Here is a 16843-nt window from a genome sequence, read left to right on the forward strand (position 1 = left end):
ATGTTGTGATGCTGTCGACGAGCCAATCATTTTTTTTTTTGAATACTGAATTCAGACACATGATATTGTATTGATTTTATAATATTTTAAATAATACATTTTTCTTTAAAATAAAAATATTTTAATTATATCATATTATCATCTTTTGAATTCAGTATAATCGTTTTGAGTGAAACGTAACCCATTTGAGGTTTTGAACACCTGTTCAAAAATGTTTTCGTTGATGATTTTTAATGTTTTCAAAAGTTTTAAGTTTTCATGTATTTTTCAAGGGTTCGAGTACCCCGGGGGCATTCTAACAAGAATGGTATCGAATTTTTAATCTATCAAAACTATACAAATAATCAATCAAAATTGAAGGGATGTGGACCAAGCTATCTCTGCCTTCCAATCTGCGATTTAGACCAGTCGCAATATCTGCCATGCATGTTTCAATGATAACTTTCCCATCTATTCTGGATTCTTTGATTAACTCCACTCCTCTTTCCTGCTGTGAGCCTTCTTTTCTGATGCAACCTGCACTCAACACCTTGTCTTCATTAGACTCCAGCAGATACCCAACACACCACCTGCCTCATATATGCTACATTAGCTTGGACTATCCTGGGGTGGGGTAACCAATCTCTCAGGTGTCTCCATTTACATGCTACTTCTGAAACAGAGGCCCTCGACAACATGTTCTCTGATCATTTCCTGTAAAAACTGTTCTTGGGAACTCTTTCGTCTTTAAATTTCCTGCCAGCCCACCTATGCAAATCTTCTTTAATCTTGATGCTCGGTTTCCATTTTTCACCAAAAATCATTGTGACCAAGCATGGATAAGCCTTGCTCAGCAGAATCCGAGCTACTCTTTGGGACCAAAGGGGGCACTGGTTTACACCGTCGGAACTGAGCAAGTTCAGCCAGTTTCCCTGTCCATGAAAAAAAAACCACGACTACTAGTTTACCAAAACAAGCCTTCCTTGGAGTAACTTGGTCACGCATACGATGGAAGGGGGGGGGGGGGGGGCGTTCATTTTAACAAAACAAAATATGCAATTAAATGAACTTTTTTCTTATAGGGATTAAATGGACTTTGGGAGCAGAAAATTTGATCAGTTTTATGATTGTATACACAAGCTTTGCTGTCCACAGCACCGACCAATTACAACCCCTACCATGATCACAATAAAACAGCATTCACAAAAATACTAGACCAACTGGAAGAGGATATGCATGATGTTTGGTTCCTTCATGGTAACGAATGGTTGCCTCCTGGCCTGCAGCATCGGCTTAATTCAAACCCGCCTGAATCAATAGAAACTTTTAGCTAGAACAAAGGGGGGAAAAGAAGAGGAAGCTGAAAAAACTGCTCCATGAATATCCTACTTACCTAAAGAAGAGTAGCTTTGAACTTCAGATGGTGGGAATGGCTCAAGCCGCTCATGGGCATGTACAGATTTAGAGTTTAAACTTGTTAGTTGAGATCAGCATGAGTGTAGCACCCAGTTTGATTGTCGAGTGGTTTGACATATACAACCAACGGTTGTTGCATGGTTGCCCAAATTTCGTGGATTTACTTTGAATTCATCACTATCTTTGATCTGAAAATTCAGCCAGCATCCAATATAATTCTGCAAATAAATTGTTAGCAGTTGGTCCATCTTGCATTCTAATAATGCACTATTGATGTCTTTTCTCAAGAATTGTAATAGGCTGACAGCTGAAGGCTTTACTCAAGAGCTGTAATATCTGAAGGCAGAATTTTCAATTAAACATCATTCTGATGTTTGTATAGCATCTCCAAGTCTTTGGGTACCTGAAAGCTGAACTTGGACACAAGCATGCAACAGTCTAGAACCCGTACGATAAAGCAAGGTTAGCTTCAGATATCCTGCAGGAAAGGAACCTTTTTAAACTTTTCAAGTTTCACAAACCCTCATTTTGAGATTCTGCAGTTTAACTCATGAAAGAAAGGAAGATAGAAAGGAAGGAAGCCTACCGTACCTTTATGCCATCAAAATCTTAGGCATCAAGGCCTAAGATGCTTACTGTCTTCTGTACTCTACTACTGAATCATACGCTGCCATAGTAAGCGGACTCTCTGCAAAGCACCTAGGAAAAAGAAGGTTGAACAAAAAGGTCAATGAGCAACAAGACAGTTGCCTTATCTCACCCGCATATTAATTTAGGTTCCAACGGGTTTACAAAGTAAAGAATGTAGTGAAATAAGAACTAAGGCAAAACAAGTGTCTCTTATGGACTTACAATAACACAATCAACCAATAAAAACATTAATTGATTGATCCAACCACCCACACAAGGGTTAAAAATAAATGCGTTGTATTCCACAAAATGCTTTGAAAGCAATAATATTTACAAGGGCTTGAAGCCCTATTTATAACAAGCAAAAGGGATAGGGACTGCTCCCCAGCTCCAACAGCTAGTTGGAGCAGTCCCAATCAAAGATACCAAAAGAAAAAATACAAAAAAACAAAAATAATAATTATACAGACAGCCTCTAATGGGCTGACTTTTATTACAGGATAAAATGACCAAAATACCCTTGATGGGGTATTTCGGTTTACATACATATACATATAAGTCTTATGACAAATATATTGACGAAGCGGAAATGTAAAGAGCATGACAATACCTTGGCAGTCTAGTTAAATATCAAATAATGCATTGTTAAATCATGGTTGATGCACTATTAGATAATGACAGCCCTGAAGAATGAGTACACATACATGCACATGCTTTTACTTAGATCATGGTTGATGTATTATTACACAATCGCAGCCTTGAAGAATGTGCACATATTCATGCATATTGTTTCCATGGTATTCATGCACGTTGTTTTCCATGGTTTTATTTAGTATTAAGAAGTTTCCTAAGCTATTGCTAATGATTCATTATGTAATGAAACAGTTGGAAACTGTATCAGCAATCTCAGCACAAGGCAATCTCTTGAAGAATTTTATAACTGCTTTCCTTGGCAAAGTGCTAACAAATTTGATAAACAGAAAATAGGGGAGGTTTCTGCAATAGCATAAAGAACAAACTACAGAAACCACAAAAACTCCAAAAAATGCAACTGATAAATGGCTTCCAGATTTTTCGTGAATATCATGATCAATCATAATACTCTGCATCTCCGGTAGGTGTCTGCCTAACCCAGCTTGCCTATCTAAAAAAAAGATCATCACTTCACCTATATGTTTTTAAGCAATAAATATTATTATCCTTTTCATCGTATCAGAATATATTGAAGATTCTCTGCACTTTCAATCTATCGAGATTGAGTACCTACCACAACAATTTCAAAATATCAGTGCTACTCATGATTGTGGTTTGCACCATTAAAGATATTTCAACGTTTTTTTGTCATTAACATAGAGAACTTTTTCTAATCTAAAATTCTTTTCAAAAAAGAGTAACTAGTATCTTTTAAACGTATTACATACTGGTATTATCCTTGCCAGCACCATCACTGCAAAAAAATGAAGATCCACTGGGAACTGGTCAAGTATCAGGACAGTAGCTCTCTCTCTCTCTCAAGCGTCCACTCCCAAAATCTTGAAGATCTTTTGGCCACAATATTATGCAAGATGATCAAAAACATGAATCACAGCCTGCTAAAATTCAATAACTCCAACGAACAACATGGAAATCATATCTATGATATGATCCTAATAAAAAAATATTTAAGTTACAGTATTTGTATTGTATTATATGATACATGTGCATCGCAAGATATGGCTAATTTTGAGCTTTTGTAAATAAGTTTCAGATGATTTCTTTAAAAAAAATTTACTTTTAATGAGACATTTTTAATAAATATGACTTATTTTAAAGTCTTTTTCACTGTATTCATAAGAGGAGAAAATGATTTTCTTCTCATTTTGTTATCAAGAATATGCAGAACTAAACACAAAACAATAAGAATGAAAGAACAAAATGATCATTGGAAAAAGTCAACTATTTCATTTTTGTTTATAGGCAAAGTGATTAATAGAAGACCTGAGGAACTTCTTTTTTTTATAAAATACTCGGTAGATACTAAACCATGTTTACAGATTAAAGAAAATATTTGATGGTCGATTCTTTATTTGCAATTTTCTATGGTGCAAATTATTACTTTAGTAAGGCTTTTATTTTTAAAATGCTTTAATTATAGACTTTTTCTTGCATGTAAATCATGGCCTCTTTAGCCCTGATAGTGTCATGCATTATTTACTAAATGTCACACATTTTATTCTTCCTGTATCTTACAAAATATGTGATACAGTATGATAAACTTGTATCTTAGATGCTTCCAATACTCCAACAAACAGGTTAGTAATCTAGCCAATGGAATTTAACAACGCAGTTTATTTACCAGGTTGGCAACTACTTATTGAGCTATTTATGAAAAGGTCCTTTTATTCAATTAGTTAGATTGGTTTGATTTTATGATTAATATTCAACAATTACCACATCTCAAGAGCTTTGCTTAAACCAAAATTTCTACTGAAAAGGGCTAAAGAGAAGAACCTCAGCTCATGCCAGAATAAATCTGCCTGTTCATGCAAGAATGGTCTCAACTTCTGGATACAGGTATCACCCAGATTACTCGATGAGGAGGTGTTACACTCTTTCGAGACTGAAAACCAAAGTGAAGCTATAAAATGAACTAAAACTGATGGATCTGAATCGCCAATAACAGCCTTCAACTCCCTTTGTATCCAAGGTTCTATGTGCCGCTTTATTGTTTCTGTCGAACCAACATTTTTTGATGTACTCTAGAAGATGCAAAACATAAAAGTTAGAACCATCAGTTACTCTGAACATTTTTAAGTGACTGAGTATGACTACCATGTAGGATAAAATGAGGCTACTACCAAAGTAATAACAGGTTTTTTACTTAGCAAATCTGAGAAAGCACCAGATGTTACATAAAGCTATATCCACCAATGTTTAACAAATCTTAGCAGCAAATTGCTTGAATTCACAAATGAATGCAAATATGCATAAGTATTGTCAACTTCTCATATATAACAGGAATGCATACTCCAAATTTTAAATTACCAATGAACGGTCATTTTTTAAATTGGAAAAGCTTATGAATCTCTAAAATCATCCAACTGAGCGCAAAAAACTGCTTCAAAGTTAAATCCACTTGCCAAGTTCTTCATATTCCCATTACGTAAAACTTGAGAGTGTGTGCACACCTTGCGCACACATGCACATGTGTGCACACATGCGCGTGTGACTGTCTGCACACGATGAGCTTCATGTTGGTGAAATAACACATCCAAAAGAAGGTGGAAAAACAATAATACCGGCTGAGAACTGTGTTTTGATGAGAAATGAATAGGAATGGCCCTCAGTCCTCGTTTATAGATGCTGCAAAGAAGAAAAACAATCAGATGGCAGATAAAACATCACTTTCCAAACACAAAATCTATGGGCACTTTGGTTTCCCAAAAGCAACTCCTTCCGATTTCATCAATCGTTATGAGTTTTATGAAGGTATTGAGGCTAGCATGACAGAAACCTCACTATGTAGCACCTTTTACATCTTGAAGACATTCTTACATGAATCTCATATATGGAGTCCAGGAGGCAAAGGAATATTTACCAAGTTACTATAGGGGGAAAAAAGGAAGGGAGCAAATCAACAGCTTTAGTTCACGTTAAAACTAAAAAATAGTATATATATAGATGTGGGAAGAGGGGGGGGATGTTGTTGTTGTCTACATCAGTATGTGATGCAGGGGACAAAACATAAAAAGGGATGGGAAGATTAATCCATAAGATCTCAGCAGCTTTTTTTTAACAGTTTTAACAATTCTAAGAACCATGAACTACTTCCAATTGAGTATTTTGAAGGAAGCAAGAGAAATTAGTTTGAAAAAATTGCAAATCAAGGTCAATTCCATGTGAACCACATTATTGCTTTGGACCCTAAGGTTCTGTAAGATGATGCAAGGAACGGGGACATCAAGCTATAGCATCACAGTTGAGGGAATAGAAGAATACCTAGTGCGCCATCGAAGCGCTCTTTCCCTAACCAGTTCTGTTTCTTCATGCCTCTGCCTCTCTGATAACACTGAGTATCTTGACCTCCCAAATGATCGACGCCATGGCAATGGCCTAGAACGTTGATGTGCAGTATACAGACGGCATCTGGCTTCATTTAACAGCCTGCAGGTACAGGGTAAGAGGTATATGAAAAATGAAATAACTCAACGAGATACATGTCAACATATTTCATTAGTAGACAATTAATGCAGATCGTTGACCAACCTTCCACATAAACGTAGCAAGAGAAGTATCCATGAAAGGTGAAAAGAGAAGCTCTTTGGTTATGTAAATGATATCTCCTCCAACATTCCCTAGATCAAGAGGATCCTAGATACAAAGATACATGTACAAGTAGGATGCAAGGGACCATACAGTACAATAAAGATGGTTTGCAGGCTTGGATGTCAAGTCATTCGGATTAAAAGTTATCTTTTGAATAAATAGGAATACGTGGCATGTGTGTATATGTTCTAAACTACCATAAACTACACCAAAATTCCACGAATACAGAGCATCAGTTAATAAATGTTCAAGCACATGTACCAATTGATTGAATCCTCATTCAGGGGTCGAATAATATAGCTGGACCAGTTAGAGTTGTACTCTCTTAGTCGAAGGGTTTCAGGTTTGAATCCCGCCAGGGGTGTCCCCCCAGCTTGGCTATTAAAAAGAAATATTACTGAACAAAGAAGGCAAAGTATTATATATATGAAGACAAAACAAATAATTATAATATTAGATATAAATACATATGGAGAGAGGATGGTCATGCACACCAAAAACACAAGAGGATAAAAAATACAATAATCATTTAAATCACAATCAATGATGAGAAAAACTATTTAGAAATATTTCAAAAACATTTTCAATAATCATTGAGACAAGAGTTATTAGCAACAATTTAAATCATGAATATTAAAGAAAAAACTCTAGAAAACTTAATTCGAAATATTTCAAAAATAATAAGAGATACGATAATCCATCAAACAAGAACCACAAAATATTAAAAAAAAATAATAAGTCAAGCATCCATATTCACATAATCAACATATCACCAAAGGTAGAAACAAAATACTTAATTACTAGAGACTAAAAATATAATCACCTATCAATATAGATTGTCCAGAGAAAAACATGCTCATACAATATATCAATAACTTAGATAGACATTTCATACAAAGATAAAAATGATCAACAAGTATATCAAATTGCCAATAAACAAACATGATATATATAAGAGATATACCTTAATGTCTCAAAGAAATGTAAAGGCTCAAAAGGATCACAAATCACAACAATATAAATTTCAACAATAATAACAATATCAATAAATATATTCAATATATAACAACATATACAACCAAGTCATATTATAATGCATAAGCATGTCAATGAAGTCTTCAAAAAATTTTATTTTCATAAAGGATCAAAAGGGCAGCAAAAAAGATTAAAAAACACATTAAGAGATTTTAGAAATCCCACATACAACAAATTCATCATAAAAAGAGAAGATTTTTGCGAATCCCAACAATAGTTTGGTCACCACAAGCAATCATCTCGTTGACTTCCAACTCAACTTCGAAATCCAAGTGTATCAGCACATAAGACAAGAGATTAAAAAAAAAACAATGTCAGCAATAACCGTACCAGTGACCATACACCAGCAATACCAGCCATCTAAACTGACAATAAAGACCAGCTACAACCACAAGAGATAAAGAGACCTCACCTCACAAATGGTTGTAAAACTGTAAAAAATACAATCAGCTACAATGGGTGCACATAACTCACCACACACATGGCTGTAAAATTGATAAACAAGATCCCTTCTCCAAAGAAAAATCACTCAAATAAGAGGAGAGAGTGAAAAACAAGAGAGGTAAAAATATTATATTGAAAACAAACTAATGTCAACAAAATAAGCAAGAAGATTTGAAAACAATATTCAAATCAAGGCAAGAGCAATAAATTTTGCAATATTATGACATTTAATCCATAGGGACAAACATGGTCACAAAAAAATAATAGTTTAACCATCACAGGTGAAGATAAAAAACAAGCATCCAACATAATAACAAGGGCCAAATAAGCAAATGAGTTATAGAACACACTCACAGAACCATAGATCAAACAACCATCAGTTAGAGCCAAACTGAGTACCAACACCACACTCATAAACCGTAAATCTAAATTGATAAAACAAGGTGCACACAACTCACCTCAAAAGACCAAAAAAAATAAAAAAGGATGCATCAAAGAAAAAATTGTGATGGACTAAACCAAAGCCAATAAGGCAAACAAGAGAGCAAGCACCTCAAAAACAATTTAAATCGAGGTTGAAAGGTAAAATTCCAACTCAAGTGAAGAGCTTCGAGAAACAATCTGTTGAAAAACTAAAATAGGCTATACACGAGCAAATTCATGCAATGGAAAGAGGTGCAGTCACATGCATACATAACATAATTAATATAATGCATGAAGAAATACCAACATAATGCTTCAGGAACTCACAAGAGCCCATACATATAATACATTCTTTCAAACAGAGATACATGCTCATAAAAATTGATCATAAACAAGCCTCAATAGAAAATAATCATGACAGAATAAACTGCATGGATTTATGAGTCGTGATTAGATGCCAAAAACCCATAAATGTCCATAGAGTCACATGGTATTCATAAGGACACAAAGCCAACAAATAATAATAATAATACAAGAAACAGTCATTTAAACCATGACTGAAAAATACATACAACAAATGAAAATTTCCTATTCTACCCCTATTAAGTCTACTTATACTACTAAGTACAACAAACCAATAGGTATACCAAAAGTATGGGAAACTGGAATATGCTAATCCACAAAATATGTTTGCTGATATGAACCCAGATTTTCATAGGGTTTTTTTGCAAATCTAACCCTGCAGATGCATTAGGCATGACCCATCTCTTAGGAATTGACTATTGGATGATCGTAATCGCATCAAGAAATATGATTTTTTATGCTTGAATATTTACAAAAATTTCTAGCCCTTGATTTTGAAGCCTTAAAAGATCCTTCTTATGCATCGTAATCGGATGATCCAAGAGTCTTTTTCTATAAAACCAACCATCTAGATCACATCTGCACGGTGAAGTTTTAGAAAAAAACTATGAAAATCTCGGTTCATACCAGCAAACATATTTTGCTGGTGTTTATTCCAGTTACCCCCAAAAAGTCTACCTTAATTACAAAAGAAAGAATACAAAAGAATAAAAACACAACAAGAAATACCAATAAGTATACTTAGGTATATACAACAAATACAATACGATATTACATTTATCTTAACAACAGCGTGGGTCCCTGCAGTAACTATAGCAATATGAACATGTCCATGATTCACGGATAGCTAATGCATAATCCGGAATCAAAAGAGCTAATTAACTCGTTAATTACAAATTTTTCCATTGGTAACCACGTACCCACTTGACAGAATACTGAAACGAACACTGACATGTTTCAAAACAATCATCATTAATCCCATCCCTCACCTTCCTCCCTCCCTCCCCTCCGTGCAATTCAATGAGGGGCTCTGGATCATTGATATATTTGTGTTATTCTGTACTAAATAACTCTCGCGAACCCCAAATTCATTCAAAAATCCACCGCAGAGACCATAATCGAATTGCCTAAACCGCCAACTTAATCGATAGGTTTTGCCATAAATTGCATACCTTCGCGATGCAAGTCCGCTTCTTCCGTCCCTAATCACCGGGACACTTTTCTTCTCCTGCAGGGGAGGGAGTCTCTCTTCCTCGTATGCCCCCTTCGAAAGCCGAACGTCGCGGAACCACCGATCGAACTCCCGATTGCAGAGCGGGCAGCTCCGCCGGAATTCGCTCCATCTGCGTATGCAACAGGCGCAGAAAGCGTGGAGGCAGCCGCGGAGGACGGCCGCGCTCCGCTCCTCAACGCGCCCGAGGCAGATCGGGCAGGACTTCTCCCTGATCGCTTCCTCCAGACGTTGGATGGGGGGATCGTCCGGCTGCCCTTCGGCGGGAGATACCGTGGGCTTAGGCGAGGGCGAATGAGCAGCGACGCGTGCCGCGAACGCCCACACTTTCATGGAAGGAAGCCACACGAAATCGCCAGAGGAGGACGCCATCGATGCTCTCTCTCTCTCTCTCTCTCTCTCTCTCTCTCTCTCTCTCTCGATAACCCTAGAATTTTCAAGACTCACCCTTCTGCTGCCAAGGCTTTTGGGTCGGGACTAGTAATTGGATTCGGATTCGACTGCTCCGTTTGGGTCAGGCCCACTAGAGCCGTAGCCTCTTAGGCCTGGTAAACGAGCCGACTGAGCTGATCTTAAAGTGTTTGAGCTTAGCTAGTTTTTTGGCCAGCCAGGCTGAGTTCTAGCTCATAATGAGCCCCAAGTTAAACAATCTGAGTTCGAGCTTGCTCATTTGCATAAAAAAAATGCAGTGTTTTGAAGTTGGAAGAAATAAGATTATTAACAAATGCAGAGTTAGGGGTAATAAAATTTTAGGCTAAACCTATTTTTTGCAAGTTCAATCATATGTTCTACAAATACTATATGAAAAATGTCTAAAATATATTTCTTACTACTTAATGAGCTTATACGGATTGAACTAAGCCCAGTACCTATTGTTCAACTTCATTTTGACAAGCTTGTTTTATGAATTCAAACAGATCATTTGCAATCCAAACATGAGTCAAACCAAGAGCTACACGGCTTGTTTTCCAGTCCCACTCTAGTTGTTCTGGACCACCATGTTTTCACCTTCTTGTTGCTTCTAAGTCCGTGACACTAGTTATGGTAAGTTTTGGTTTTGTAGATTTGAAGTGTAGTCACAACTTTTGGGGAAAATGCAAGTTTAACTCGACCATAATATTTTTGTTGGAAAGCGACCTCTCACGGGGCTGAATTTGCAACCAGGATGAAGGCTTTGCAGTTACGCTCAAGGGAGTCTGAACTCTCAACTCTCTTCTTCTCTTAATGATATAAATTCTTGTGTATCTTGTGTTGTGTGTTTCATACACTGTTTCACTTGCATTTTATAGACTATGAAGAGGGTTCAAGCTTTGGGACATAATCCCTGGAGGAAATCTCTTCATCCTTCAAGAGATTCTTTTCTTGAAATGTGTTCGTTGAAATGACCTTCAACCTCAAGAGACACTTCTCTTGGAACGTGACTATTGTAATAGTCACTCCAACAATCACTTATGGTCATAGGACCTTACATCTCTCACTTGGCCATAAGGGACTTCTTGTGTTTATATACTTGTTTTCAACCGAATCTTTGCATATACACTTTCTGAGTAATCTTTACTCACCCTTGTATTTATATGTTTGTTCTCAACCGGAACCTTGCATACACATTTTTTGGGTAATCTTTACTCATTTATCACTTAGACATATCTGAGTTCCATCTGACTTACATGTCTAGTGAAAACATTCTCAGTTACTGCCTTGGTTAGCGGGTCTGCTACCATGTCACTTGAAGAAATATAGTTCACTGCTATTTTATTTTTCATAAGCATATCATGAATATATTGATATTTAACTTCAATATGCTTACTTTTAGAGCTATATGTTCCTCTTTGCATTAGTCTTATAGCAACTTTATTGTCACAATATAGTTGAACTAGATCTTTTGGAATGTCCAATTTAAACTTATTTAATAAACGATTTATCCACACACCAAATGTGGTTCGCTGTGTTACAGACTATATACTGAGCTTCCTGGGTATGTTGTGCCACACACTCTTGTTTCTTGCAAGACCATGCAATTGCCCCACCTCCTAAAAAAAATACATAACCAGATGTGGACTTTGCTTCATCCCTATCACAAAAAAAGTCAACATCTGAGTATCCTACAAGCTTTAAACTATCTTACGGATAGCATAGCTTAAGTTCCTTAATTTCCTTTAGATATCAAAAAAATCTCTTCACTGCTTCTCAGTGAGAGAGCTCATGGTTACTTTGATATCTGCTTACTAGACTTACAACAAAGCTTAAGTCAGATCTAGTACAAAGCATTGCATACATCAGGTTTCCAATTGCCAGAGCATAAGGAACATTCAACCTTTCTTGTTCATCCTTTGGACAGTCATTCTTATTTAGCTTTTGGCCTTTTACTACATGAGTACCTTTTGCCTTTGTACTTTTCATTCTAATTTTTTTTAGAATGTGGTCAAAATATTTCTCTTGGCTCAGACATAACAATCTCGATTTTCTATCTCTGTAGATTTTAATTCCAAGGATATGTGAAACTTCACCCATATCCTTCATTTTAAATCAAGAACTTAACCATGATTTAGTCATATTTATCATGTTTATATCATTCCCTGAAATTAATATATTATCAACATAGAAGGATAACACAGTAAACTTATTCTCGCTTTTCTTGGCATATACACAGTGATCCAAACTATTTGCCTCATAACCCAATTTGATTGTAGCATTATGAAAAGTCAAATACCACTGTCTTGGTGACTGCTTAAGTCCATGCAAAGATTTATTTAACGTGTATACTTTATCTTATTGACCTTTAATTTCAAAACATTCTGGTTGTTGCATGAAAACAATTTCATTTAATTCACCATTTAAGAATGTCGTTTTCATATTCATTTGATATAGGTCTAGATCAAAAATAAACTATCAATACTAAAATAATACGAATAGATGTCAGTTTAGCTATAGAAGAGTAAGTTTCTTCATAATCAATTTCTTATCGTTGAGTATAATCATTTGCTACTAATATGATCTTGAATCTATCAATAGATCTATATGCCTTTAGTTTTTTCTTGATAACTTATTTGCTACCAATTGCCGTATGTCTATTAGGCAATGTAGCTATTTCTCATACTTCATTCTTTTCTATGGAGTCCACACGTCTTTCATTTATTCCTTCCAGAGTTCAAACTCATTTGAAGCAATTGCATCTTCAAAACTCAAGTTATCAAGAGTTTCATCCAAATCCATGGAATACCATAATTTCTCACTCAAGAATGTATAATAATCATTTAAATATGATGGAAGAGTTCTTATTCTTTTCTATCCAGTTACTGGTTGTTAAGTTTGTTCATTATTCACAACTGGATCGTTATGCTCTAAATCTTGAATGGGTATCCCATGATCATTTATGGTATTCAGAAAGATATCACCATCTTTAGGATAAAAAACGCTTTCTTGGGTTTCCAAGAATTCTACCTCTCTACTCCCCATAAATCCTTTTTTAGGATTATACAGTCGATATCCCTTTGGGTATCCCATGAAGATGCATTTGATAGTTTTACTATCTAACTTGCCTTACATTTGACTAGGAATTAATACATGAGCAGGTGACCCCCACTTTCATAAATAACTCAGGTCTGACTTTCTACCAGTCCATAATTCATGGGGAGTAAGCTCTACAACTTTAGAAGAAACCTTATTTAGGATATACATGGCAGTGCAAATTCCTTCTCCCCATAATTTCTTGAAAAGATTTACATGTGCCAACATGGATCTTGTTATATTTATTAAAGTTTTATTCCTTCGTTCTGCTACACCATTCTGTTGTGGCGTATAAAGCATCATTGTATGAGGAGTTATATTATTATCAGTGTAAAAGGTCTTAAACTCACCAGAGTTATATTCACCTCCTCTATCAAATTTGATAACCAGGATTTTTCTTCATAGTAATCATTTAACTTCATGTTTGTATGCCTTAGACTTTTCTAGAGCTTCTGATTTCTTAGAAATCAAGTATACGTATCCATACCTAGAGTAATCATCTATAAATGTGATGAAATATGATTTTCTTTCATGTGTTTCTATAGTTAAAGGTCCATAAATATCTCTGTGTACCATAACTAACAAATCACATGACCTACTTTTCTTAAGAAAAGGTTTTATTGTCATTTTCTCTGATATGCATGGTTCACACTTTTCAAATTCTATATTTTTAAGAGAAGATAATAAATCCATGCGAATTATTCTTTTCATTTTATTGACATTTACATGCCCTAACCTTAAATGTCATAAATATGCATTTACATTAAATGCACAATCAATATAACCGAAAATATTCATTGCATTACTTGTAGAAGGAGTTACATTAAGACGAAAAAGACTATGGTCAGCATCATAGTGACCCCTGAGCTTCACTTTTTCATCTTTCCCAATAGTGACCTTGTCACTTCGAAAACGGATTTCGAAACCCTTTTAAACAAAATCTCCCATTGCTAAAAGAATTCTTCTCATAAAAGGTACATAAAGTACATTTGTAAGTAGGAGATTGTTCCCTTCTACCTGAAGCCTATATGTCCCTATCCTGACCACATCACTATAGGTGTTATTTTTCATATACACCTTACGATCTTCACGCTTTAACTCCTTCATTTTCACAAGTCCTTCATTTGTTTTAGACAAATGTCGCGCCGCCCCTGAATCTATCCATCACCCTGGGAGATCACTATCTGCGATCAATGATTCAGATACAATGCATACTAATTCTCGTTCTCCATTTACTTGCTTTCCTGAAGTCTCTTTCTTGGTTCTATTTGGGCAATTATTCTTGAAATGCCCAACTTTTTTACAAGAGAAACGTGCTCCCCTAATTGCAGTCTTAGAGTTCTTAGCTTGCACTGGACGCTTCTTATTGAAATTATTCTTCTTAAATTTATTGAAGAATGTACCTTTAAGCTTGAACTTGTGAAAATTTGCTGAGAAGGATTCTTGAGTATTCATAATTTCACCTTTTTTGTATTTTGACACATGCTCTTGCTCAAAAACTAATTGCAGAGGGAGCGCTACTAGAGTAAGACATTTTTGGTTTAACCTCATGACAATCAACACCATCTTCCATGTTGGAAGAAGACTATTTAATATGGTGGAGATTTGTATACACCCAGGAATATCATTTTCTGCTATGGTTAAGTCCTTAGCCATTATCAGTATTCAATTCACATGATCGACTACGTTATCTGACTCTTTCATCATGCAAGAGTTGTATTACTCTAAAAGAAGTTGAATATGGGGTTCTGAAGTTATATCATATTTTTTCTTGACTTCTTCCATCATTCTCTTCGCAGTGTCAAAATCTTCAAATACTCGGATGAGATCATCTTGCATAAATGTCAGAAGAGTTGCTCGAGCAAGTTGATCGTCTTCAATAAACTTGTTATAAGCTTTCTTATCTTCTTCAGTTGATTTATCAATTAATGAAGATTTTGCATTGTTCAATACGTACAGTTAGGGGTGGCAATTAAGTCGGGTCGGCGGGTTGGTGGGTCAGCATACCTCAACACGAACCTGACCCGTTTATTAAACGGGTCGGTTGTGGCAAACACGAACCCGACCCATTTATTAAATGGGTAACCCGAAACGACCTGGTTAACTCGTTTAATAAACAGGTTGGGTCGGGTAAACGGGTTGGTGGGTTAGTGGGCGGGTGGGAGGGTCGAATTGGCGGGTTGGCGGGTCGGGTTCGGGTTCGGGTAAACAGGTTGATCCACCCGCCTAACCCATTTATTAAACAGGTCAGCCGGGTTGGCGGGTTGGCATACCTCTAACACGAACCCGACCCGTTTAATAAATGGGTTAGGCGGATCGACCCGTTTATGACACGATCCCGTTTAAGCCAAACCCGAACCCGCCTAAGAAGTGGGTTGGCAGGTCGTGTCAGGTTTTGCCACCCCTACGTACAGGGTCTTGTCATATGTCAATAGATATCCCATTTTTCTTCTCTATATTCTGAAATTCATCCAATTTATTTTTTCTATTTTGGACAACTCAGTCATGACTATTCAATTTGTTGTTTTTCTAATTATGAATAAATATAATAATTAATAAAGTATATTCCAACTAATATTTGTAAATATAAATAGTTTTAATCCTTCTAAACTAGTTTGTCATGCAATACGATCTTTAAGTATGCAAGAAACGAAAAAAATTGCTAAATTTATTCATTTTTTGACAAAAATAAGTAACAAATGGTTTTCTGAATCTCAAAACCACTTTTTTGTAAATTTTAGAAAGTATTTAAGAGGGGTTCTGTGTAAACAAAAACACAAAAACTTGTTTCTGCAAGTTTCTGAGTTAAAAAAAAAGTGCATATACTTTTCTGCAATTTCTAGAAAGGTAGAATCCTTTTTAAGCAAAACCGAAAACCGAAACCTCAAAATAGAAAATTTTGAATTAAACAGAAAGGTTTGATCCTCTTTTTGTAATTTCAAAAAAAAATCAATGCCTTTTCAAAATTAAGAGATTTCCTAATTTTAACATAAAAGAAAGGAACCACCCTTTTGAAATTTCTGAAAAGTAAGAAACGATTTTTTTGTTTTTTAAGAAAAATTAACCCCTTTTTCAGAATTTGTAATTAAATTTTAGGTTTAATCTGAAATTTCCCTTTTTTTTTTTAAATGTAAAAGGGGTATATGTTATAACTAAAAGGGAAAACCCTAATATAGTTTTCTCTTTTCGTTTTCTCTTGAAATGTTTTGAGAAAACCGCCTATAGGCAGCGCCGAGCGATGTCATTTTTTCCGGCGACCTCCTTCGGCCTCTTTAGAGAAAACTCGGTAAGCAAACCCTTTCTTCTTCGTCTTTTTCATTTGTTTTCTCTTTCGGCAACGAGCGACAACCTGATGCTTTTTCTGGCAACGGGTTGCAGCCGTGTGCTATTTTCGTTGAGCCGCCGGTTCCTATTTCGTTTGGGTGATAATTGTTGTCGCCGCGTGCGATTTTTCGGCAATGGCTCACCGGATCAACCCGTACCAACATTGGCTCGACGTTCTTCAACCGT

General features: G+C 35.8%; 1 protein-coding gene across 2 annotated transcripts; it reads right to left on the minus strand.

Moving 5' to 3' along the window:
- Positions 1-1033: 1033 nt before the first annotated feature.
- On the minus strand, positions 1034-10245 carry LOC149839316 (RING/U-box superfamily protein). 2 transcript variants are annotated; one of them, XM_090002452.1, is made up of 7 exons: positions 9768-10245; positions 6004-6168; positions 5304-5367; positions 4516-4763; positions 1987-2094; positions 1373-1873; positions 1034-1287 (listed from the first exon to the last, which is right to left on the minus strand). In XM_090002452.1, exons 1-5 carry the CDS (start codon positions 10196-10198, stop codon positions 2028-2030), a joined length of 975 nt encoding a protein of 324 aa, XP_089858578.1. In that variant the 5' UTR covers positions 10199-10245; the 3' UTR covers positions 1034-1287; positions 1373-1873; positions 1987-2027. The 2 variants fall into 2 exon arrangements, with proteins under 2 accessions (XP_089858578.1, XP_089858577.1); XM_090002451.1 differs by having other exon boundaries at positions 5193-5367; positions 9768-10224.
- Between the last annotated feature and the right edge of the window lie 6598 nt (positions 10246-16843).

The sequence above is a fragment of the Nuphar pumila genome, chromosome 4 (genome assembly GCF_984573655.1).
Source record: "Nuphar pumila chromosome 4, dmNupPumi1.hap1.1, whole genome shotgun sequence".
In the NCBI taxonomy this organism is placed as follows: Eukaryota; Viridiplantae; Streptophyta; class Magnoliopsida; order Nymphaeales; family Nymphaeaceae; genus Nuphar; species Nuphar pumila.